The sequence below is a fragment of the Pogona vitticeps genome, chromosome 9, assembly GCF_051106095.1.
Source record: "Pogona vitticeps strain Pit_001003342236 chromosome 9, PviZW2.1, whole genome shotgun sequence".
Taxonomy (NCBI): domain Eukaryota; kingdom Metazoa; phylum Chordata; class Lepidosauria; order Squamata; family Agamidae; genus Pogona; species Pogona vitticeps.
The window spans coordinates 363,775-381,266 of record NC_135791.1 but is presented as its reverse complement, the minus strand read 5'-3'; the positions used below and the strand labels follow the sequence as shown (position 1 = coordinate 381,266).

The 17,492-nt window shown below is 58.1% G+C and overlaps 1 protein-coding gene across 1 annotated transcript; it reads right to left on the bottom strand.

The window, feature by feature from the left end:
- Nucleotides 1-4,712: 4,712 nt before the first annotated feature.
- RSPO1 (R-spondin 1) lies at nucleotides 4,713-17,209 on the bottom strand. The gene is made up of 6 exons (XM_020800633.3): nucleotides 16,695-17,209; nucleotides 9,720-10,138; nucleotides 7,245-7,436; nucleotides 6,425-6,574; nucleotides 5,545-5,733; nucleotides 4,713-5,008 (listed from the first exon to the last, which is right to left on the bottom strand). The coding sequence occupies exons 2-6, from the start codon at nucleotides 9,826-9,828 to the stop codon at nucleotides 4,851-4,853; spliced, it is 798 nt and encodes a 265-aa protein (XP_020656292.3). The 5' UTR covers nucleotides 9,829-10,138; nucleotides 16,695-17,209; the 3' UTR covers nucleotides 4,713-4,850.
- Nucleotides 17,210-17,492: the final 283 nt, after the last annotated feature.

Here is a 17,492-nt window from a genome sequence, read left to right as displayed (position 1 = left end):
GATCCGCCGCCTACCTTCGCGGCGCAGCCGGGTGGCGTCACCACGGGCCGCCCTTTGACCGGAGGGAGGGAGAAAGGAGGCCCCGCCCCCCGGCAGCTTCCTCGGTGCTGGTTGGAGGCGTGCTCCCCCTCGTGGCCGAAGGCGGCCCTGCAGGCCTCGTTCCTCTCCCCTTCCCCGCCCCCCCGGGGAGGAAGTTAATTCGGGGCCAGAAAAGGATAGCAGTGGGTTGTGGGTCGAATCCGGCTGGAAACCCCCGACCGCCAGAAGCAGAAGGGACCCTACGGGGCCTGCCGCCTTTGGCGAGAAGACCACCCACCCCCTTGGAAGGGGCAGCGAGGCTCGAGAAAGGCTGGGGGTGGTGGTGGGGTGGGGGGGGAAGCAGGGAAAGAGGAAGAATCTGAACACTCGAGGGCTGCACTCAGGAAAGGAAGGAAGGGACACCCCCCTCCCCCGGGCCTGGCGTTGACGAGGCTTGGTCGAGCAGGGCGTCCTCAGCAGGGGGGCTCCGGAGGTGGCCGTAGGACCTCTTGACTGCAGCTGGGCAACAGTCCCGGTAAAAGTGGAGCCGCCCCCCCCCAGGGGCACACCTCGGGGGTCCCGTCCGTTCCCGCCCCCCGGGGGGGGTGTCTGCAGGCCAGCCCCCGGGCACCCCTGCTGCACCCACGTCGTTATCGCAGGTTAGCTTTTCCACCAAAGGCTTCTTCCTTTAGGGGGGGGGCTTTGCCCCCAAAGGCCACGGATAAGTATTTCAAGGAAGCAGGCAAATCCTAAAAGATTCCTGGCCAGAGGGCGAGGCCGTTGCCAGAGGGCTGAAGGGGCCGCCAAAGAGGACCTCTCGGCCACGAGGCAGGGCGTGATAATAAGCGCCAGGCCCAGGCCCTTCCGGCAGAGAGGTGTGTGGCTTGGGTGCAAACACAACAGGCAACCCTGGCTCAGAGTAAGACGCCCTGCGCCGGGCGGTGGAGCCTCTCTGCGGCCCCAGCCTCCTCTTCCTCTTCTCCTTCCGACGCCTAGCCTCCATTTCGCACCACAACACGGCGTTTCCCCCCTGCAGCCAAATGGGGAGTTCCCCAGCTGCCCTCCGTTTTCCTGCGGGTGTGGGTGTGGGTGTGGGTGTGTAGACTCTCAGAAGGGATTAATCAATGGCAGCTGCTGGGCTGATGCTCAGGCTCCTGACGCGCCACAGGCAGGGCTCAGGGAAGGGTCTTCTTTCGGCGTCACCATTGCCCTCCTCATCAACGGCAGGACCCGTGTTATTCCAGAGAGAGGGCTGCGTGCCCGGTGGGTGAGGCCACGGAAGGCTCCGTAGAGAGCCAGGCCCTCCCAGGCTGCCATGTCAAGAAGAAGCCAAGCTTTCTTGGGAGCAGAGAGCCCGTCCAATGTAAACAGGGACCGCGGAGGTGTATACATTTCCCAGGTTGCTATGGAGGCCGGAGACTAGTCCATGATTATTCGGGGCCTGCCTGGGAGATGGGTGAGCCTGGCTTGCCAGCGTTGCTGGTGAACGTTGGGATTTATATTCAACATGGAAGGGGGAAGCTAATCCTTTCCATCAGTCACTGTTGGGGATGGATTTGCTGGGTCTTGAGTTGAACCGCAGGGAGGCGGGGGGGACGGGGGGGGGTCCTTCATCTCAGCCCCTCTCCCTCCCCCCCCCCCCGTCTGCAGGCTCGCTCAGTCCTGCTCAGGCGGGCTGCTCTTTTGAGGTGCTTCCAGGTAAGGCGTTTAATGTGCCGCCTGCCCTCCCTCATGCCTGGGATTTTGGGCAAAGCCAAACGTGTCCCTTCTCCCCACACACACACACACACACACACACAGACACACACGCATGGCTTGTAACGCTTGGTGGGTGTTGAAACCCCTTGAGGAGCCAAGGGCAGAACAGCTGCCTCGTGTGTCAGCTGAGTGGGAGCCCTCCCCAGAAATACCCCAAGCCTGGCCAGGCCCCCGTTTTTATGCCCTCGGTCCTCACAGCTGCCTTTTATACCTAGAGGTTATGGATCCAGGAGTGGGATGAACCGTGGGCACTCCCTTGGGGCGCCAGGGAGGGAGGGAGGGAGGGAGGGAGGGAGGGAGCGTTGGCGCCTGACCTGGGCTGAAGCAAGCCGGGCTCGGCGGTCACCTCTCTCAGCCCTCCGTGTTCTCCTCTCCTGAGAGTGTTTTGGAGGAGCTACGGGGAAGGGAGAAAGGGGTGGCCGGTTACAAGACTCTGACCGCCGCCATGGGGGGGGGGGCTTCCTCACCACCGCGGTGCAAGGGGTTAGCGCCTGCCACCTGTGCTTCTCTGGCAGAGTGACCGGTGCCCTGGCAGAGCTGTGGGCGCCACCAGCCAAGGGGCCAGCTGCTTCCCGGGGGGGGGCACTTCGCAAGGCAACCCTTTCCTAAGGTTGGGGTTCCCAGCAGAGTCGGTCAGAGTTTAGGGCCCGCCCTCAGGTCCAGCTCCTACGAAAGCTTTTCCTTTGCCGAGGAGACAAAGAATTTGGAAGGGTCCCAATGAAACTGCACTTATCTCTTGGTTGCTGAGAGGAGAACATGGGGAGAAAGCCGAGGAGACCTCCCTTGGCTTTTGCAGAACTGCCTCGTTCCAAGGGCGGCTCGGGAGGAGCCCTTGCCCGCTCATAGCCTGGTACGCCGCTGCTCGTTTATCATTGTGCTGAAATGGAATCCCCTCTGGCAGAAAACAGCAGAGCCATGTTTACTTAAGAGGAGTCCTGTCAGCTCTGCGACTGGTGGGAGCGAGCTGCCCAGGGGGGCTTGGCACACGCTGGAGCCCACGCCACGGTGCAGCTCCCACACACCTGGAGGGGCCGGGGGGCCAGTTCTGTTGCTCCTTCCTTGGAAAGCAGCTTCGTTGCAAAACAAGTCAGGTATGGAAGTTCCTAGTTAGACCGCGGTGGTCATAGGGGTCCAGGGAAGAGGCCGCTGGCCTGGCCTGGCCTTGGCCCGTCTAGGCTGAGCCCACGAGTGGGAGATCTGGGGAAGATACTCACCAGGTAGGTACCCTCTCCAGTGCCAGTTCCCACACTGAGTAAAATATTCTGTGATGCATGTGAACGCTTCTCAGCATGCATGCATGCACACAGCCATGTGATCACACGTGTCTTCTGTGAAATATATATATCCACCCACTGTGTAAAAGGCATGAAAGGCCAGGGCCGCCAGGGCAGCTTCTGCATTGCTTTGTTCCTAAACGTAGCTTGAAGGTGGTTCCCTCCAGTCTTTGAAATACTTCCAACAGTTTTACGTGGCCAGCAAGGTCTCGGCCCGCCACCTGGCAGGAGATGGTCCAGGAGAAGACATCTGCACCAGCAGACCCTCCTTTTCCGCACCATAATTGGTGACCCAAAAGTTCCACGTTTGCAATGTTGCTCATCCAATGTTGCTCATCTTTGTCAGAGATCAGGAGTCAGGGTCAACAGAAAGTAAATCAGGACCTCCCGGCAGGCATTTGAGTGGCTTGCAGGTTTTGTGACTCCCCCCTTGTGAATAACAACAACAGCAACAAGAATTCCCTCTTCTGAACTTGTCTGTTGGGATGGAAGAAAGCTAGGGAGAGTGGGAAGGACCAGAGGTCCAAAAAGATGGGGGGGGGCTTAGTTCTGGTCCTGAAAATGAATTGTGAACTATGAACGTGTCCTAAGACCCCCCCTTTTTTAAAAAAAAAATCTTATTGTACATCTGTGGCACAGCTTTGCACCTGGATCTGGTTGGTGGCTCTGTGGAGGGGAAGGCTCACAAGCCTGGCCCCCACCACCACCTGCAGTCAATGGGGCTGTGGTCGGCAGCTATTTTTTCCCCCCATCAGAATGCATTACAGCAGGATTTTTAAGAACCCTTTGTTAAGGAAGATCCATGGGACTCCTAGAAATCTCTGCCTCTCCTTTTATTATTATTATTATTATTATTATTGTTGTTGTTGTTGTTGTTATGCAAGCTCTGCAGCCCCTGACCCGCTCCTGCCTCTCTCTGCTCCCTCCTGTGCCTGCTGTCAAACTTGAAAGTTTTGTTTTCTTTCAAAGCTGGGCCGTCTGCTTCACATCATGGGCTTGTGTAGAGGATTTCTTACTCTTCCCAGTTCCCCGTGGATTTGTGACCTGTTTGTGCCACTCTAAGATAATCGTATGGCATGGGGAGCTGTCCCTGAGCACCACGACCCTTCGGTGTAAGCCTCTTTGGACAGTGTCAATCAAGCCTAACCCTTCCTTTGGTCTTTCAGGGTCTCTTGTAAGAGGAGAACAGGATGGCCACTCAGGCCTCTCTCTCAAGGGCACCTGTGGCCATTGTAATGGAAAGAAGATACGTAAAGGTAGGATTCAGTTGTTTTCTTATTTTTTTTTAATTTGAAATTTTGAAGCAATTTAGAGCAAATGCCCATGAACATTGATCACAAACACAGAACACATGTTCTCAGTGATACAGCTTTTGATCACCATAGAGAGGAATTTCCAAAGAGGGTTTTGTGCACTTCCAGATTTTGAGCAAACTACTTCCCGGTCTCACCCTTTCCATCAGGCACTGCGTGGTGCTGTGCGTCCACCCGTGATGTCAGGCCGAGACTGGCGCTGAGCCACCTGCCTTTTCCCCTCTCGGCTACCCAGGATAATGTCTACAGCCCTGGGGAATGGCTCGAGGGTGCCTCTCTTTCGCTCCCCAGGATTCTACCTCTTCCCATGGTCCCCTGCTGAATACAGGGAGGCCCAGGTCTCTGCCTGTCTTGTGCGCACGTGTGCAGGAGAATGAATTGGTCTGCCTGGCCACGTCCTTACTGGGAGCGCTGATCTGGTTCCATAAAGCTTTCGTAGACAACAGCAGGAACGGAGATTTGCCGCCTCAGAGGGGTGGAGGCTCAACTACTGAGGCGTGGTGGCGGGCAGCTCTGTCCCCCGGGGCTGCTCTTTCCTTCTCTTGACCCCGGGGCGGCTTTCTTTGGCCTCTTTCTGGCGTCTCTCCTCCTCATTCATAGGCTCTCGCTTGCCTTGGTCCTCTTTCTTCTTTTTCCGTCCTGTAACTAAACATAAGATGAGCCATGAGGCAGGGGGCCAACTTGCCTGCGGGTTGAGTTTAGCAAGAGGAGAATTCCCGAGAGGGTCTGGAATGGCTCAACGCCCTCTCTCAAGGCTGAGAGCTCAGGGTGGCCAGGAAGCGGGGGCGCCTCTTCCCTAGTGCAACGTTCTCTATAAATGGCACACTTGCGCGTTCCTAGTCTTAATCCAGCCCAGTGTGTCTTCAGGGCCAAAGAGGTTGCCTCACCCGGCCCTTGAGAGGCAAGGAAGGATCTGGAGGAGGCCGCCGGGCTCCGGGATTGGCCTCTGGGTGTGATGGGGACCACAGAGCCCGAGGCCTTTTGGACACAGACCTCCACGCCGGGTGAGTGGCCTATGCCAGTTTCACCAGCCCGGCTGTGAGGGGCTGGGGGGGGGAGATGCCGAGAGCGCTGTGCTGGAAGCGGGGGGGGGGAAGCAGCATTTCTCCGCCTTAGGTCCCAAAGGGCGGAGGGGGCAGGAGCCAGGCAGAGCCCCCCCCAAGGACCCACCATTCACTCACCTTCTGGACACTGGTTTCCCTGAACGGTGCACCTTCGGAGCTCTGTGGTGGGCGGGCAGGCGGACGCCTCGCCCGAGATCACCTGCAGGATCCACCGGGAACGCTCCTTGTTGCCCTTCCGGGAGCCGCACAGCTTTCTCCTTCTGGAGCAAGGGCCCCACGGCCCCCACTCGCTCATTTCACATTGGGCTGGGGGGGGCGGGGAAGGAAGAAGAAGGACAAAAGCATGCTCGCTGACTCGCTCCCACTTGCCGCGGTTTAGAATATCTCCCCTTACGCTGCCCGCCCTTTATGTCGTATGCGGCTGGGGAAATACTTTGGTGTGCCCGGTTCAGTTTGGGGGAAATGGCTCTTTTAAGAGGTGCAGCTCTGAAGAGTTGCAAAATCCAGTGATATCAATTGCAAGCATTCCTAGTTCTAAAAGTCAGAATACAGTACTTTGTTTTCAGACCTGTCAAGAGAATGGAGATCTCATTCACTCCTCCCTACCTTTCGTGATAACTAAAATGCACCTCAGGGGTTTTAACAAATGCTGCAGCCCGTGGGAGGAACCCTGAGAAGTCTCCTCTGGAGCTGGCTTTGGCCCGACGTAGAGACGTCAACTTGCCACTGAGCCTGTTTCTGCCAAGCTTGCGAACTGACCCTGGCACTGGGATGCGGGGTTCCAGGAAAGTCAGGCTCCTAACGTGGAGAGCGTGGTGGCCCTTTCCGGGCCATTGGGCAGGGAAGGGCTTGGAAAGCACCCTGTCGAGCTGACCTGCCTTATGGGCCCCTGGGACCCAAACTGCGGACCTGAGTAGGCAGGCCGGCCGGCAGAGAGAGCAGAAGACAGACCGCCACCCCCCCCACCCCACCCTCGCTGCCTCGTGTCCACACTCACCCGGACTGCTGCATTCCATCGTGCCGTTGGCAGCAGAGAAGCCCTCAGGACAGGTTTCGTAACATCTTCCTTTGTGCAAGAACAAACCTTCCTTACACTTTGTGCAAAAGTTTCGGCTGAAACAGTCCTCACAGTTGTCAATTTTGCATTCTGTGTCCGGCGAGACAGAAATGAAAAGAACCAGCTGTACTTATCTCTTCCATATAACACGTTCCCCCCCTTTCCCCCTTCTCTAGACTGGCGTCCCTCCTAATAAATTCCAAATCAGATGATTTTTAAAACAACAGCACCGAGTGTCTTTTGATGAGGGACATGGGCCAGGCGCCTGCTTCGGAATGAAGGTGGCAGCCGCCTGACTTCTTTGCCCTGAGCCGACCACACGCCACTCCTTCCCCCTCTGTCTTTGAAAGAGCCACATATCCCAGAGCGCAGGCCGGAGGCGCAGGGAGCCGCCCGCTGGGCTCTGCAGCGCTCTGTGGTGACAGGGTGCTTCTCTTCTCCCCTCCCCAAAGAAACATTTGCTGAAAGAAGTTCTTGGAAAGTCATCTGATGCTTATCTTTCCAGCAGGCCTTCCCAAAAAGGGTCTCCTAAGTACAGGAAGCAAATGTTTCTTATTGTAGTCTGTCTGGCTAGCTAACGTGTGGAGGTGTACATTTCTGGGGCCGTCATCAGGCAGAACAACACCGAGAGACCTCGTGTAATGGAAACGTTCCAGCGTGGCTGGCTTCCCTGTGAAAGCATCCAGACGGGTTATGTGTTCTGAGCAAGCTCTGGCGGTGCGTTTTCAAACCCTCCCTCCCTCTCATCCCCAAGACTCACTCATACACTTGTTCATATCTGGATTGCGCACGTCAAAATAGCCCAGCGGACAAGAGGGTAAGCAGATGCCGATCTGACGGATGTCATTCCTCTCCAGAAGGATGAAGAGTTTGGGGGAGCACTTGAGGCACCCGTTGAATTCGGAGCAGAGGTCACACCCTTTGGCACAGCCCTGGCTCATCTCTGCGCTGACTAGAAAGAGAGAGAGAGAGAGAGAGAAAGGAGTGAGCCCTGGCCAACGAGACCCCTTGCCCGCTTCTTGGGTCCATGCTAGAGAACGCCTGGGATTCATGTCTAAGGACCATCCGCTCCTCCCCACAACTGGCTAGTCCCCAGCAGAGACAGGCCTCAAACAATTCTCTTTTACAAAGATCTGTTGCAGCCAACGTATGAACTCCGTGGCCCGCTTGGCTCCTAACAAGGGAAGCCATTGACCCCAACCTCTGTCTGTTTCCCAAAGACCTCTTGGGTCTTTGCCGGTTGGGAGTGACTGACATGAGCTCAGGCCCATGAATACTTATTCTACAGCCCTGCTTGTTGCTGACCAGCCAAGCTGTGGACAGCCAGCTACAGAGAACATCAGAGGACCTGTGCTCCGGGGCAGTCTGTGGGGCGGACATCACAGGCTTTGTGCTGTAGAAACCTACAGGGGCCAAAACGATGACTGAAATGGGTCTGAGATGAACGCGTCTTGCAACAGCGGTCACAGCCAGCCCAGGGAATCCTTGCCGGCTACTGTCAGGTGGATCCTTGGGGTCAGTTCATAGCAGCACAACTAGAATGGTTTCAGGCGGCATCTCGGAGAAGTGGAGTCGTGCAAGAGAGCCTGAGACTGATGGGTGGGATAGTGTAGGCTGCTGGTGATGCTCATTCTGGAGCAGCCTTTTTGACCAATGTCCGTCGGCATCAGCACTTCCCTCCCCCAGCTGAGTTGTGTGTCTTGGTCAACCAGGTTTGAATGGAGGGTCTGAAAGTGCCTCCCAGAAGAGCCGACTGCGCCACGCTGGCCTCCGGCCTGGCCCTGCTCCACCAGGACTCCTTTCTGGGGACAATCGGGGACTCCTGGACCAGCAGGCAGCCCACTTTCCCCTCTTCTCCGCTCGGCTCCCCTCCCCAGATTTCCTTTGTTGGGAACACAAGTCACCACCCCAGCCCAGACTGGAGACCCAAGCGCCAACCCTGCGCCTTCGTCAGCCGGGGCCAACAAAAACATCCACTTTTAGGTCTGCGGGCTGCTTTCTGCTATCAATTATCCTGGAAAACTCAGCCCGTTTTTTAAACAAATTGTCACAGGTTATTTATACTGGTTAATTATGCAAGCATTGCCTTTTGTTTATCAGAGGGTTACATCTTTTTTGACTTTATTTTTAACACATTATTTCTTTTTCCTCCAAAGCAAGTGTTTTAGCATTCCTAGACATCCAAGGCCTCCTTTCTCAGAGGCAGGGAAATCTTTTCCAAAGGGAAAGACAAAGTCCGGCAGAGGCTTTAGCCCGGGCACCCCTCCGCTGGGACACCCCCCCCCCCCGCATGCCCAGACTGTCAGCACAGCCCCAGTCCCAGGGGACAACAGTGGGAACAGGGCTACCCATGGAAGTGGGCGCCCCTCCTTCCGACAGCACTGAGCACACGGCCTGGGAGCGGGGGGGGGGCGGCCCTGCTTCCCCCCCCTCTCTCTCAGAATCTCTTTTCTTCTTTCCAGAGCCCTTGTGGTTCCCTCCCCGCCCGCCCCCGGCCCTGCCCCCCCCCCCCGGTCTTTTTAAGAACTTGCTTTGTGCCAGCACACACTCTGCTCCCTGGCGCTTCCTAGCTCCCGCTTGTGCTGTGTCACTTGGGAAGGGTTACCGCACTCCGGCCCGGCTCCTGGGCTGCCTTGGCAAGCAGATAGGTGGAAGGTGGTCTGCCCCCCAGATGTTGGCTAGGAGTTAGGGCTCCCCCCTGACCGGGCTATTGTTTTATTCAGTGGCAGGTCATGGCAGCTCCTGTACAGCCTTGTAAATTTGAGGGGTTCAGGCAACTGGGGAGGAAGAACACGAGGCGAGTCCTTACTCTTCTTCTGCTCATCTAGGCTGATATTTGGACACAAAGACAAATGGCAGTACGGCAGTCTTTCCTTCCCATCGCCTACCTTTGTTTGCTTGCTTGCTTGCTTATATTTCTACCCTGCCCATCTGGTGGCAAGCGGCTGCTCATAATGTCTTTCCCCCCCCCGTCCCCCATCCCCCCCCCCGGCTTACACAGATGGGCAGATATTTCTCTCTACCCAGTTTCCCTGCTTTTGCAAGGCCCACCCTCGGGTGCAGGCATCTCTGATCAAGCGGCACCCTTTCCATGCAATTTCTCTCTCTCTCTGGTTTTGAGGCCACCCTCTCCTGCTCCCCAAAAGGGTGAAATGCTCAGAGCTGAAATCAGCTGGGCTCCCAACCCCAAAACTTGGAGAGGGAGCCGGGTCCCCCGCCCCCCAGTCATACGTACTTCGTCTTTGCCTTTTGCCCTTAAGGGTCCTGATGCTGCTTCCGCCGCCGTTCTCTGTGAGATCCACCCAGCTTAGAAAAACCACCACCATGCACAGTCCAAGCTGCATAGTAACTCGCCGGCAGCACGGCCCCTCGAAGGCAGGGTGGCTGGAAGACTCCGGTCCAGAACTGGCTTTTGGGGGTGACAGCCCTGCTCCTAGGATGCTTGGGGCTTGGTCAGAACCACGAGTCTGTGCCCGGTGCCCAGCCAGAAACCATCTTTGTGAACCAAAGTCTCGCCCATAGAAGCATTAGGTGGCAGATAACAGGATTCTGTTTTCAGCCCCGTAAGGAGTGTGGGAGGTTGCAGGTAAGAGTCCCATCTGGCTGGCCTTGCGCAGCGTGCACAGTGCTGCCTGATATCCTTGTGCCAGGAAGCTGAAAGGGTAAAGCACAAGTTAACTCCATGGGAGGCATAAGACTCCGTATCACATCATTCCCTCTCCTGTGCTCTGAGTACTTAGGCAAACTCAGTGGCTTTCAGAAAGGCCTCCCCAAGATTTTGGAACCCCAGGATCTTAAGCGCATTGATTATTTCATTCCTGTCCCATCTTTTCTGCAATGCAGAGACCCAAAGTGACTTTCAGGAAGGATCGTTAAGAGAATCCAAGAGCTATACATAATAGTAAAATGCAATTAAGCGTACAGTAATAAATACACAGACCAGCAACTTAAAACACAAACATTGGAAGAAAGCATTTAAAGGGGCGGGCTGGCTGGTCGGTTGGTCAGTTGGAAGGGAGTAGCCCATTCAGTTGCCAACTCTTGCCTCAAAGGAAAGTTATTTTCCTGCCAACAGAAGGACAAGGGGAGAAGTGGGGGGACCTTGCTTCTTGTGGAAGTCTGTTCCGCAGACTGGGAGCTACCAGCAAAAAAGGCCTCAGGCCTGTGACGGCAGTGAGAGGAAAGGCGCTCAGACCTGAGGAGGCCTTTCTGAACTCAATTGGGTTTGTCCGATGCTGCTTTTAGCCTCTGTTGCCCCCTCGTACCATAACGGGGTCTTTTATGACAGGGGAGAGGAGAAGGAGGAGGAGAATTCAGGTGACAAAACTGGAACGAATGTGTGAATCAGTGGAACAGCCAGCTGTGAACCGTGTTAAGCCTGAAGACCTGGAAATCCCTCCCCCCCCCCCCCCCCAGCATTCGACTTTGCTTTTCTTTGCTCACAAGATGCCTGTGCAACACAGCAGTTCAACAACCCAGTCAACAGTCATGAGACGCGAGCGGGATGTCTCTGCTTGATCCTTCTCTGCATTTCATGGGGTCCAGCCCTGTGGAGACGGGACGGGGCCTGTGGCAGCGATGCCAGCCGCCCTGGGCAGCAGGACAGAGGCTCCAAAGATTGCCCTGGGGTGGGGGGGCATGAAAAACAGCGGGCAAAGGAAGCCAGCAGGGCCCGAGCAAGCAAAGGCCGGCTGAAAGAGGGAAAAGAGCCGCCTGGCATTCAGGGCCCTGCACCAAACCCAGGGAGCAGAGCCTGTGCTCCCCCCACCCACCACCCACACTCTCCAGGCCGTTGTGGCGGCTGCCAGATTGCCTTGGCCTCGCGCATGTGTTTGCAGCACTTAAAAGAGTGACGCACCCTCCTTAAATGTGTCTTGTGTCCTGCGTGGAGACTTCAAATAAACAATCAGATGCCTGGGCAAATCCTGCTGCCCTTTGGCTCGGAAGGCGGCTGGACGTCCACCCCCCCGGCCCCCGGCCCGGCCCGGCCAGTTCTCTCAGGCAAGCCTGCGTTCCTCTCAGATGAAAGGGAGGACCGGGAGCGCTCCAAGTTCTTGCCCAAAGGAGAACAAGATGTGGCTGTTGGCAGACCCTCCTTTTTTGGGGGGGGGGATCCAGCCCTTGGGAGCCCCCAGTGGGACACAGGGAGGGAGTGGCAGGTTCCCTTGGGGCTGCGCCAAGTGTGCAGGCAGGGTCTTCGTGGCCGTGAAGGAAGCTGTGAGGAGGGTCCATTGGCAGAGCCCCTCGGGGAAGGGCCCTGAGGACCGACCCGAGGATGAGCTGCCTGGCTCTGCTGTCAGGGCCTCCCCCTCTCCGTGTTGTCCGGACTCTCCTTGGGAGGTCAGCGGCCGGAATGGATGAGCGGCACATCTGCACACTGAGATCGGCTGCAACACCAGCGGAGCATCAAAACTCTGCTCCTGCCACCACCGCAGTCCAGCCGTCCGGGCCGACTTGGGCAGGCTCTCCTCTTGGACGGGCTCTCCCAGAATTTCTCTGCTGGCAGCCATCATGAAGCCCCAGCAAAAAAGGGGGGGCCTCGGGGGAGCACTGCCCACTAGCAGAGATGCCCGCTGTCCCAGTGAGCAGCCTTGGCAGTGCCTCCTGCCCACAGGCTGAGGGGGGAGGGAGGGAGGAAGGAAAGAAGGAGGCGCCCCTTCCGCCTGCCAGGCCCCAGCCATGGACCTGCCCTGGGGCACAGCCCCGTTTCAGCACCCAGGAACAGATTCCCTGGTGAAGTGTGAAACGCCTTCTGCCAGAAGCAGCCTCGCTGGAACATCGGCCAGAGAACGGCTTTCATAAATAGAGATTTTAATAAATTCCTGCAAGCCAAACAAGTCCCACGCCAGCTCGCTTCCCGTGGTGACTCATCCCATGTTTACATCCAGCGCTCTCCCCTTGCCTGGGCTGGGCTCTCCCCCCCCCACTCCCCACAAAGAATGTCGGAGGCAGCCTCTCTCTGAATGTGCAGGCATGTGGGGTGCCCTGGAGAGGGGGTGGCGAGGGTGCAGGGCAAAAGGTGCCCCCAGAACTGCCCGGGTGCATCTCTCATGGCATAACAAGGAGGGCCCCTTCCAGCAGGTGTGCCCGTGCAGATAGGAAAGGAGCGGGATGCCGAGCGCCAGCCTGGTGGCTGCAGGGGAAGACTCTGGCTTTTCAGGGTCCCCCCCTCCTTAGCCATGAGGCAGGAGGAGGAGGGGGTGGGGTCGAAGTGGCCCTTCAGCTGCCCTTTGCCAGCCCTGTCACAGCCAGCAGTTTCTCCCCCAGCTGGCAGAGTTTAGCTCTGGGACCTCTTTTCGGCTCTGCTTCGAGCAGGAATTGAGCAGAAGGGGCCCTGCGGCCCGGAGGTCACCTCCGCTCTCCCTCAGACGCCCCTTCCTCCACACCAGGAGGTTTTGACAAGAAAAACCTTGAAGGGCACACAATGTTGGCCCAAGGCTGGTTTGGATCACCGTGCTCCCCCACCCCCACCCCTGCCTTGTAGGCATGATGTAAATGGAGCTTTTCACCTTCTCTCCTCCTCGCACACCCCTGCCCACGAGCCCCTTGTGGGAAGCAGCCCTCTCGGGCTGTGGCCCTGACCCCTCTCATCTCCTCTGGCAAATGGCCTCCCTTTTGCCCCAGCCTCAAGGTCCAGCTTTTCAGGCTGGGAAGAGGGAGAGCAGCCCCCACGAGAGAGTCATTCTTCCTCTAACCTCCTCTCCCCCCCCCCCCACTTGGTGCATGAGGTCACTGAACGCAGAGAAAAAGCCCTGAGCCGGGAAGCCGTCTCACAGCGCCCACCCGGCGGCGGAGAAAGCACTTTGTTCCGCTTAATCCTCTGAGCCGTAAAAGCGGGCTGGGCTCTGTTGTGTTTCCTACCCAGAAGGTCTACATTTGGTTTTGATAGCAGCTCTGTAAAATCCCGAATCATAAACTGAAAGCGCAGAAAAAACGCTGACCGCTGGGTTTGCGGCCATCTCGCTGAGCTCTGCGTCCCTCCCTGGCTTCCGAGCTTCTGCCGAGCCTCGGGGGGGGGGGGAGGGGGGCGCCGGCCACAGGCTGCGCATCCTCCTCGTAGCCACACAGCCGTGGCCCTTAACATGTGTACAAGTGTGGGCCTGTCACGAGCAAAGACCTCTCCTCAGACCGTTGGTCCCCGTTCATTCTTAGCTGGAGACCTCTAAACGCTGGCCTCCTCCTCGTGCCTGCTCTACCCGCCCAGCCACCCACCCTAGGTGACTACGTTGGCATGTTTTAAGGTAGGGGGAAAAGTGAGCAAGTGTGAAGGTGAGCGCTCATGAGGTGGACGGAGCGTTGAGCTAGGAGGACCCTGGAGAAGTGGGTTCCAATCCCAACTCAGCCACAGAAGCCCAATGTGGGGTGGAGGGTGGCAACAGCAAACCACTCTTTGAGCATCTCACCAATCTCGAAAAACCCCCACAGAGTTGCACTACAGTTGGAAGCCCGTGGAGCGCAGAGAACAGCAACAAGGTGGGGACGCTCCAGAGAGGTGCAAAACAAAGCAGGGCCCCGTCCTCGCCCAGTGTGGGGACAGAGCTAAGCGACCCCGTGACTCCAAATGGAGGGCTGACCCACCACCACCAACTGAGAGGACTTGATATGATGGCTGACTGGTTGCATGCATGGGGGGGGGCGAAGGGGGGCTCTCGGGACCCAGTGAGCAGCACGGCTGTTCCTTTCCCGGAGGCAAAGACCCGGTTGCTGGAGTGGACCTGAGTCTCCACTCTCATCGGCCAGAACCCTTCTCCCCATTTCCAGAAGATGGAGCCCCACTATTTCGACCAGCTAGAGGGGGGATTTGCTGCTTGGGTAACAGCCTATCCTCCAGACTACTTTATGCTCTGGAGAGGACACTTCTCGATACAGAGCATGTTACCATCGTCTCTCGAGACTGAAGGATGCCTACGATGATGATAGAACCCCATCAAGCCTTGATCTTGCTCTGGGTCGGGACCCCTCTGGGACCAGCCTCCCGAGGGATGCTGAGGTTCAGGCTCGACTCGGCCACCTTCAAAGACTGGAAGGAAGGAAGATGGGCTGAGCTCGCCCCACAGGACGCCCCGACCGAACCTGGCACTAAGGGCTTTTCAGCAGCAGGATCCGTCCCTGTGGTAAGCGGGTAGCTCTCCAAAGAGAGAGAAGTCGGCTGGAACGCAGGTAACACGTGGGTATCACACGCAGGCAGAAGGAACAGCCCTTGGGGGGTCCCGTCCATCCCTGCCCGACTTCGATGAGGTGGTCGCAGGAAGCGGCTGCCCTGTTGGCCCCTGAAGAGACGCAGAGGGTTTTGGCCCCAAGGGCAGCTTCTCCCCTGGGAGAAGACACCCGGAGTGCCCGGGCGCACCCTGCCAAGGCCCCGGGCGGGACCCACTCATTGGTCGCTGTCCTGGTTTTGGAGCCAGGTGCTCAGTAAAGGGCGAGCGGCCGGCCAGGCCCAGCGGCCGCTGCCAAAACAGCGCATCATCCCTTCCAGGCGATGGTTTGGTGGAAGTCATTTTGGGGGTGGGATCGGGTGATTTGAGAGCTTGGTGGCTGTGTGTGCGCGCGCGCTTCAGGCTGCTGTGGCACTTGCCTGGGCTTCATCCTCTCAGCAAAAAGGGAGCCCCAAGGAAGGGGAGAGGCTTCCTTCGCTCTCTGAAAAGGAAAGGCCCGTGGTTCCAGGCTCCCCAGCCTTCCCGAGGGATGGACCGTGGTTTTGAGGTTGTGCTTTTTTTAAGTGCCACTCCTTCCTCCTTGCCTCCAAGAGGTGAGCCCCTGCCTGCCTGCCTGCGAGGCTCCCGTGGGTCTTCCTGTCGCTCTCGCCCCACTTCCCAGAGCGTGGTTCCTGGTGCTCATTCCCGAAGCCCTGTGCCAGGTGGCCCCTTCTAGGTAGGCAGGCAGGCAGGGCAACCCCATCGGTGGGTGAGGTCACAGCACCCGCTTCCTGCCGGTGCCCCCCTGCTGCCCCTACCCCCAGGAGGGAGCAGTGGGAATGTGGAAGGGGCCCCGAGGCCCCTAGGGGCAAGGCAGCCGCCCGCCTGCCTCCCTCTCAGGCGGAAGGGGAAGGCCTTCCTCTCCATTGTGGCTCTGACTTTTGCTAGCCAAATGATGCCCACCTCCCTGCTGTGCCCTATTTAACTATAGGGCCACTGAGAGCCCCCCCTCCTCCCCCAAAAGGTGTCCCTCTTTGGGAGGGAGCAGCCTTTCCACCCCACAGGGCCCAGGAGGCATTTCTGCGGCCAGGGAGCACCCTCTCCCGTGCCCTGGGGCACTTCTGCAAGGCCTCTTCCCTCATGGGGAGCAAGGTGGGGGCCACAGAAACAAGTGGGCCCCTCCCTGAATGGGACTGCCTTTGGGCCCCACCGAGCCCTTAAAATGCAGTGACACTTTTACACTCTGAGAAAGCGGAAGCGGGCGAGGTGGCGCGGCTGGTCTCGGAGGGGGGGCACACGGAACTCGCGAGCACTCCTGGCCCAAGAGGGTCGCCGGCTTGAATCAGACCCGGCCGTGGAAGCGGAGGCCTGTGACGGAAACGGTGGTTGCGCTCCATGGGCGGCAGCTGTGCCTCTGCCGACGGTCGGAAGTGCTCCTTCCAAGGATGGGGGTGTCTCTAGATGTCGGGGGGGTCACGTTCTCCCCTGAGTCCCCCCAGCATGTCTTCTTCTTGGCTACCACTCGCGCCTGGTTCCACAGGGCTGGCAGGCCAGCAGTTCCATTTTGGGAACTGCAAGAGGTCTCTCTGGGTGCCAGCCCCGGATCCCGATGTTCAGGGAGAGGCTTGTGGCAAGGCAACAGCGTGGTCGTCCCTCCATCACAGCTAATCGCCTGCTTTCCCTCCCGAAACATGCATTCGCCCTAAACACCTCTAGAACAGACCAGCCGGGCTGAACGGTGGGGAATACGCCCAAAAGCCGCAGGGAGAAGGTCCTGGAGAAGGGCAGAGTTTCCGTTGGAAGGTGCCTGCCCACAGCTGGTCCCTAAGCAGACATGTCATTTGTGTTTCCAGATCATTTCCAACCACTGGGCCAGGATTAAGCCAGAAAACTCAATGCCTCGACTTAATAGCAAGAAGCCAGCCCCCCCCCCGTGACCCCTTCAGTGGCGGCTTCCCGGCACTGCCTGGCATGGGGTCCGCATGGCTTCTGAAGCAACCCGGTGAAAACACTGCCGACTGACCGCCTTGCTGTAGCCGCCCCACCGAGCACACACGCCTTGCGACATGCCTTACCTCAGAGCCGTCAGTAGCCCGCTGTTGCTTCCTCAAGGAACTTCTGCGGCGCTCCTGGTCGGACTCCAAATTCATCCGGGGTTGGAATCATCCACACCTCGCCAGAAAAAGTTGCCCAGCAGAAGCTTTCTCCTTAGTGTGGGTGAAGGATGATGTTGGTTTGCTGGCTTGCTTGTCTCTTCCCTCTTCCTCCTCCTCCTCCTCCCCGGGCCAGGTAACTGCCAGCCTGCCAAATTCCCTGCCTGGCGTGCGCCGGATCCCAAAGGCTGTCTGGGCTCGTTCCTATTCCATCAGCCCACACGGCTGCCTGGGTTTGCTGAGCCCAAGAGGAACATGATCATCTCTGAGCAATCTGCCCCGTCGTTAGCGCCTGGTTTGGGTGCCCTGGGCTCCAGCTGCGCTTTGCCTCAGGGGCTTCTCTGGAGCTCCGTTGCTTTCCCTCTTGGAATCCCTCTGCCTCCAGTGCTGGCTTCCCAAAGGCACCCAGCTTGCAAACTCCAGCAGAAGGGAATCCCACCTCCTAAGACAATATCCTGCCAAAATGTTGTGACGGAAGCAAAACCTGGACTGGAGCGTGCAGGGCTCAGCCTCCAGCTGGCCGCACAAGCTCCGTCGGTCGCCAAAGGGGGCCGGGAGACCGGAGGGAGGGTCCCCTTGGCCTCTGGCTTCCTCAGAGAGGGGCCTCCACGAGGATGGGGGCAGAGCCAGGGTGGGAGGAGGCACCTTCGTGGAAGGTGTCACTCCCTACTCACTTCGGAGGGGGACTGCCTGGTGGGCCCCCCCATGGGAGAGCAGGGC

Coding starts and splice junctions, on each gene's coding strand:
- RSPO1 (XM_020800633.3), bottom strand. CDS start 9,828: ATGCAGCTTGGACTGTGCATGGTGGTGGTTTTTCTAAGCTGGGTGGAT. Junction 7,437..9,719: donor GGGCAAAAGGCAAAGACGAA/GTACGTATGACT, acceptor CTCTCTTTCTAG/TCAGCGCAGAGATGAGCCAG. Junction 5,009..5,544: donor GGGAAACCAGTGTCCAGAAG/GTGAGTGAATGG, acceptor TCTTATGTTTAG/TTACAGGACGGAAAAAGAAG.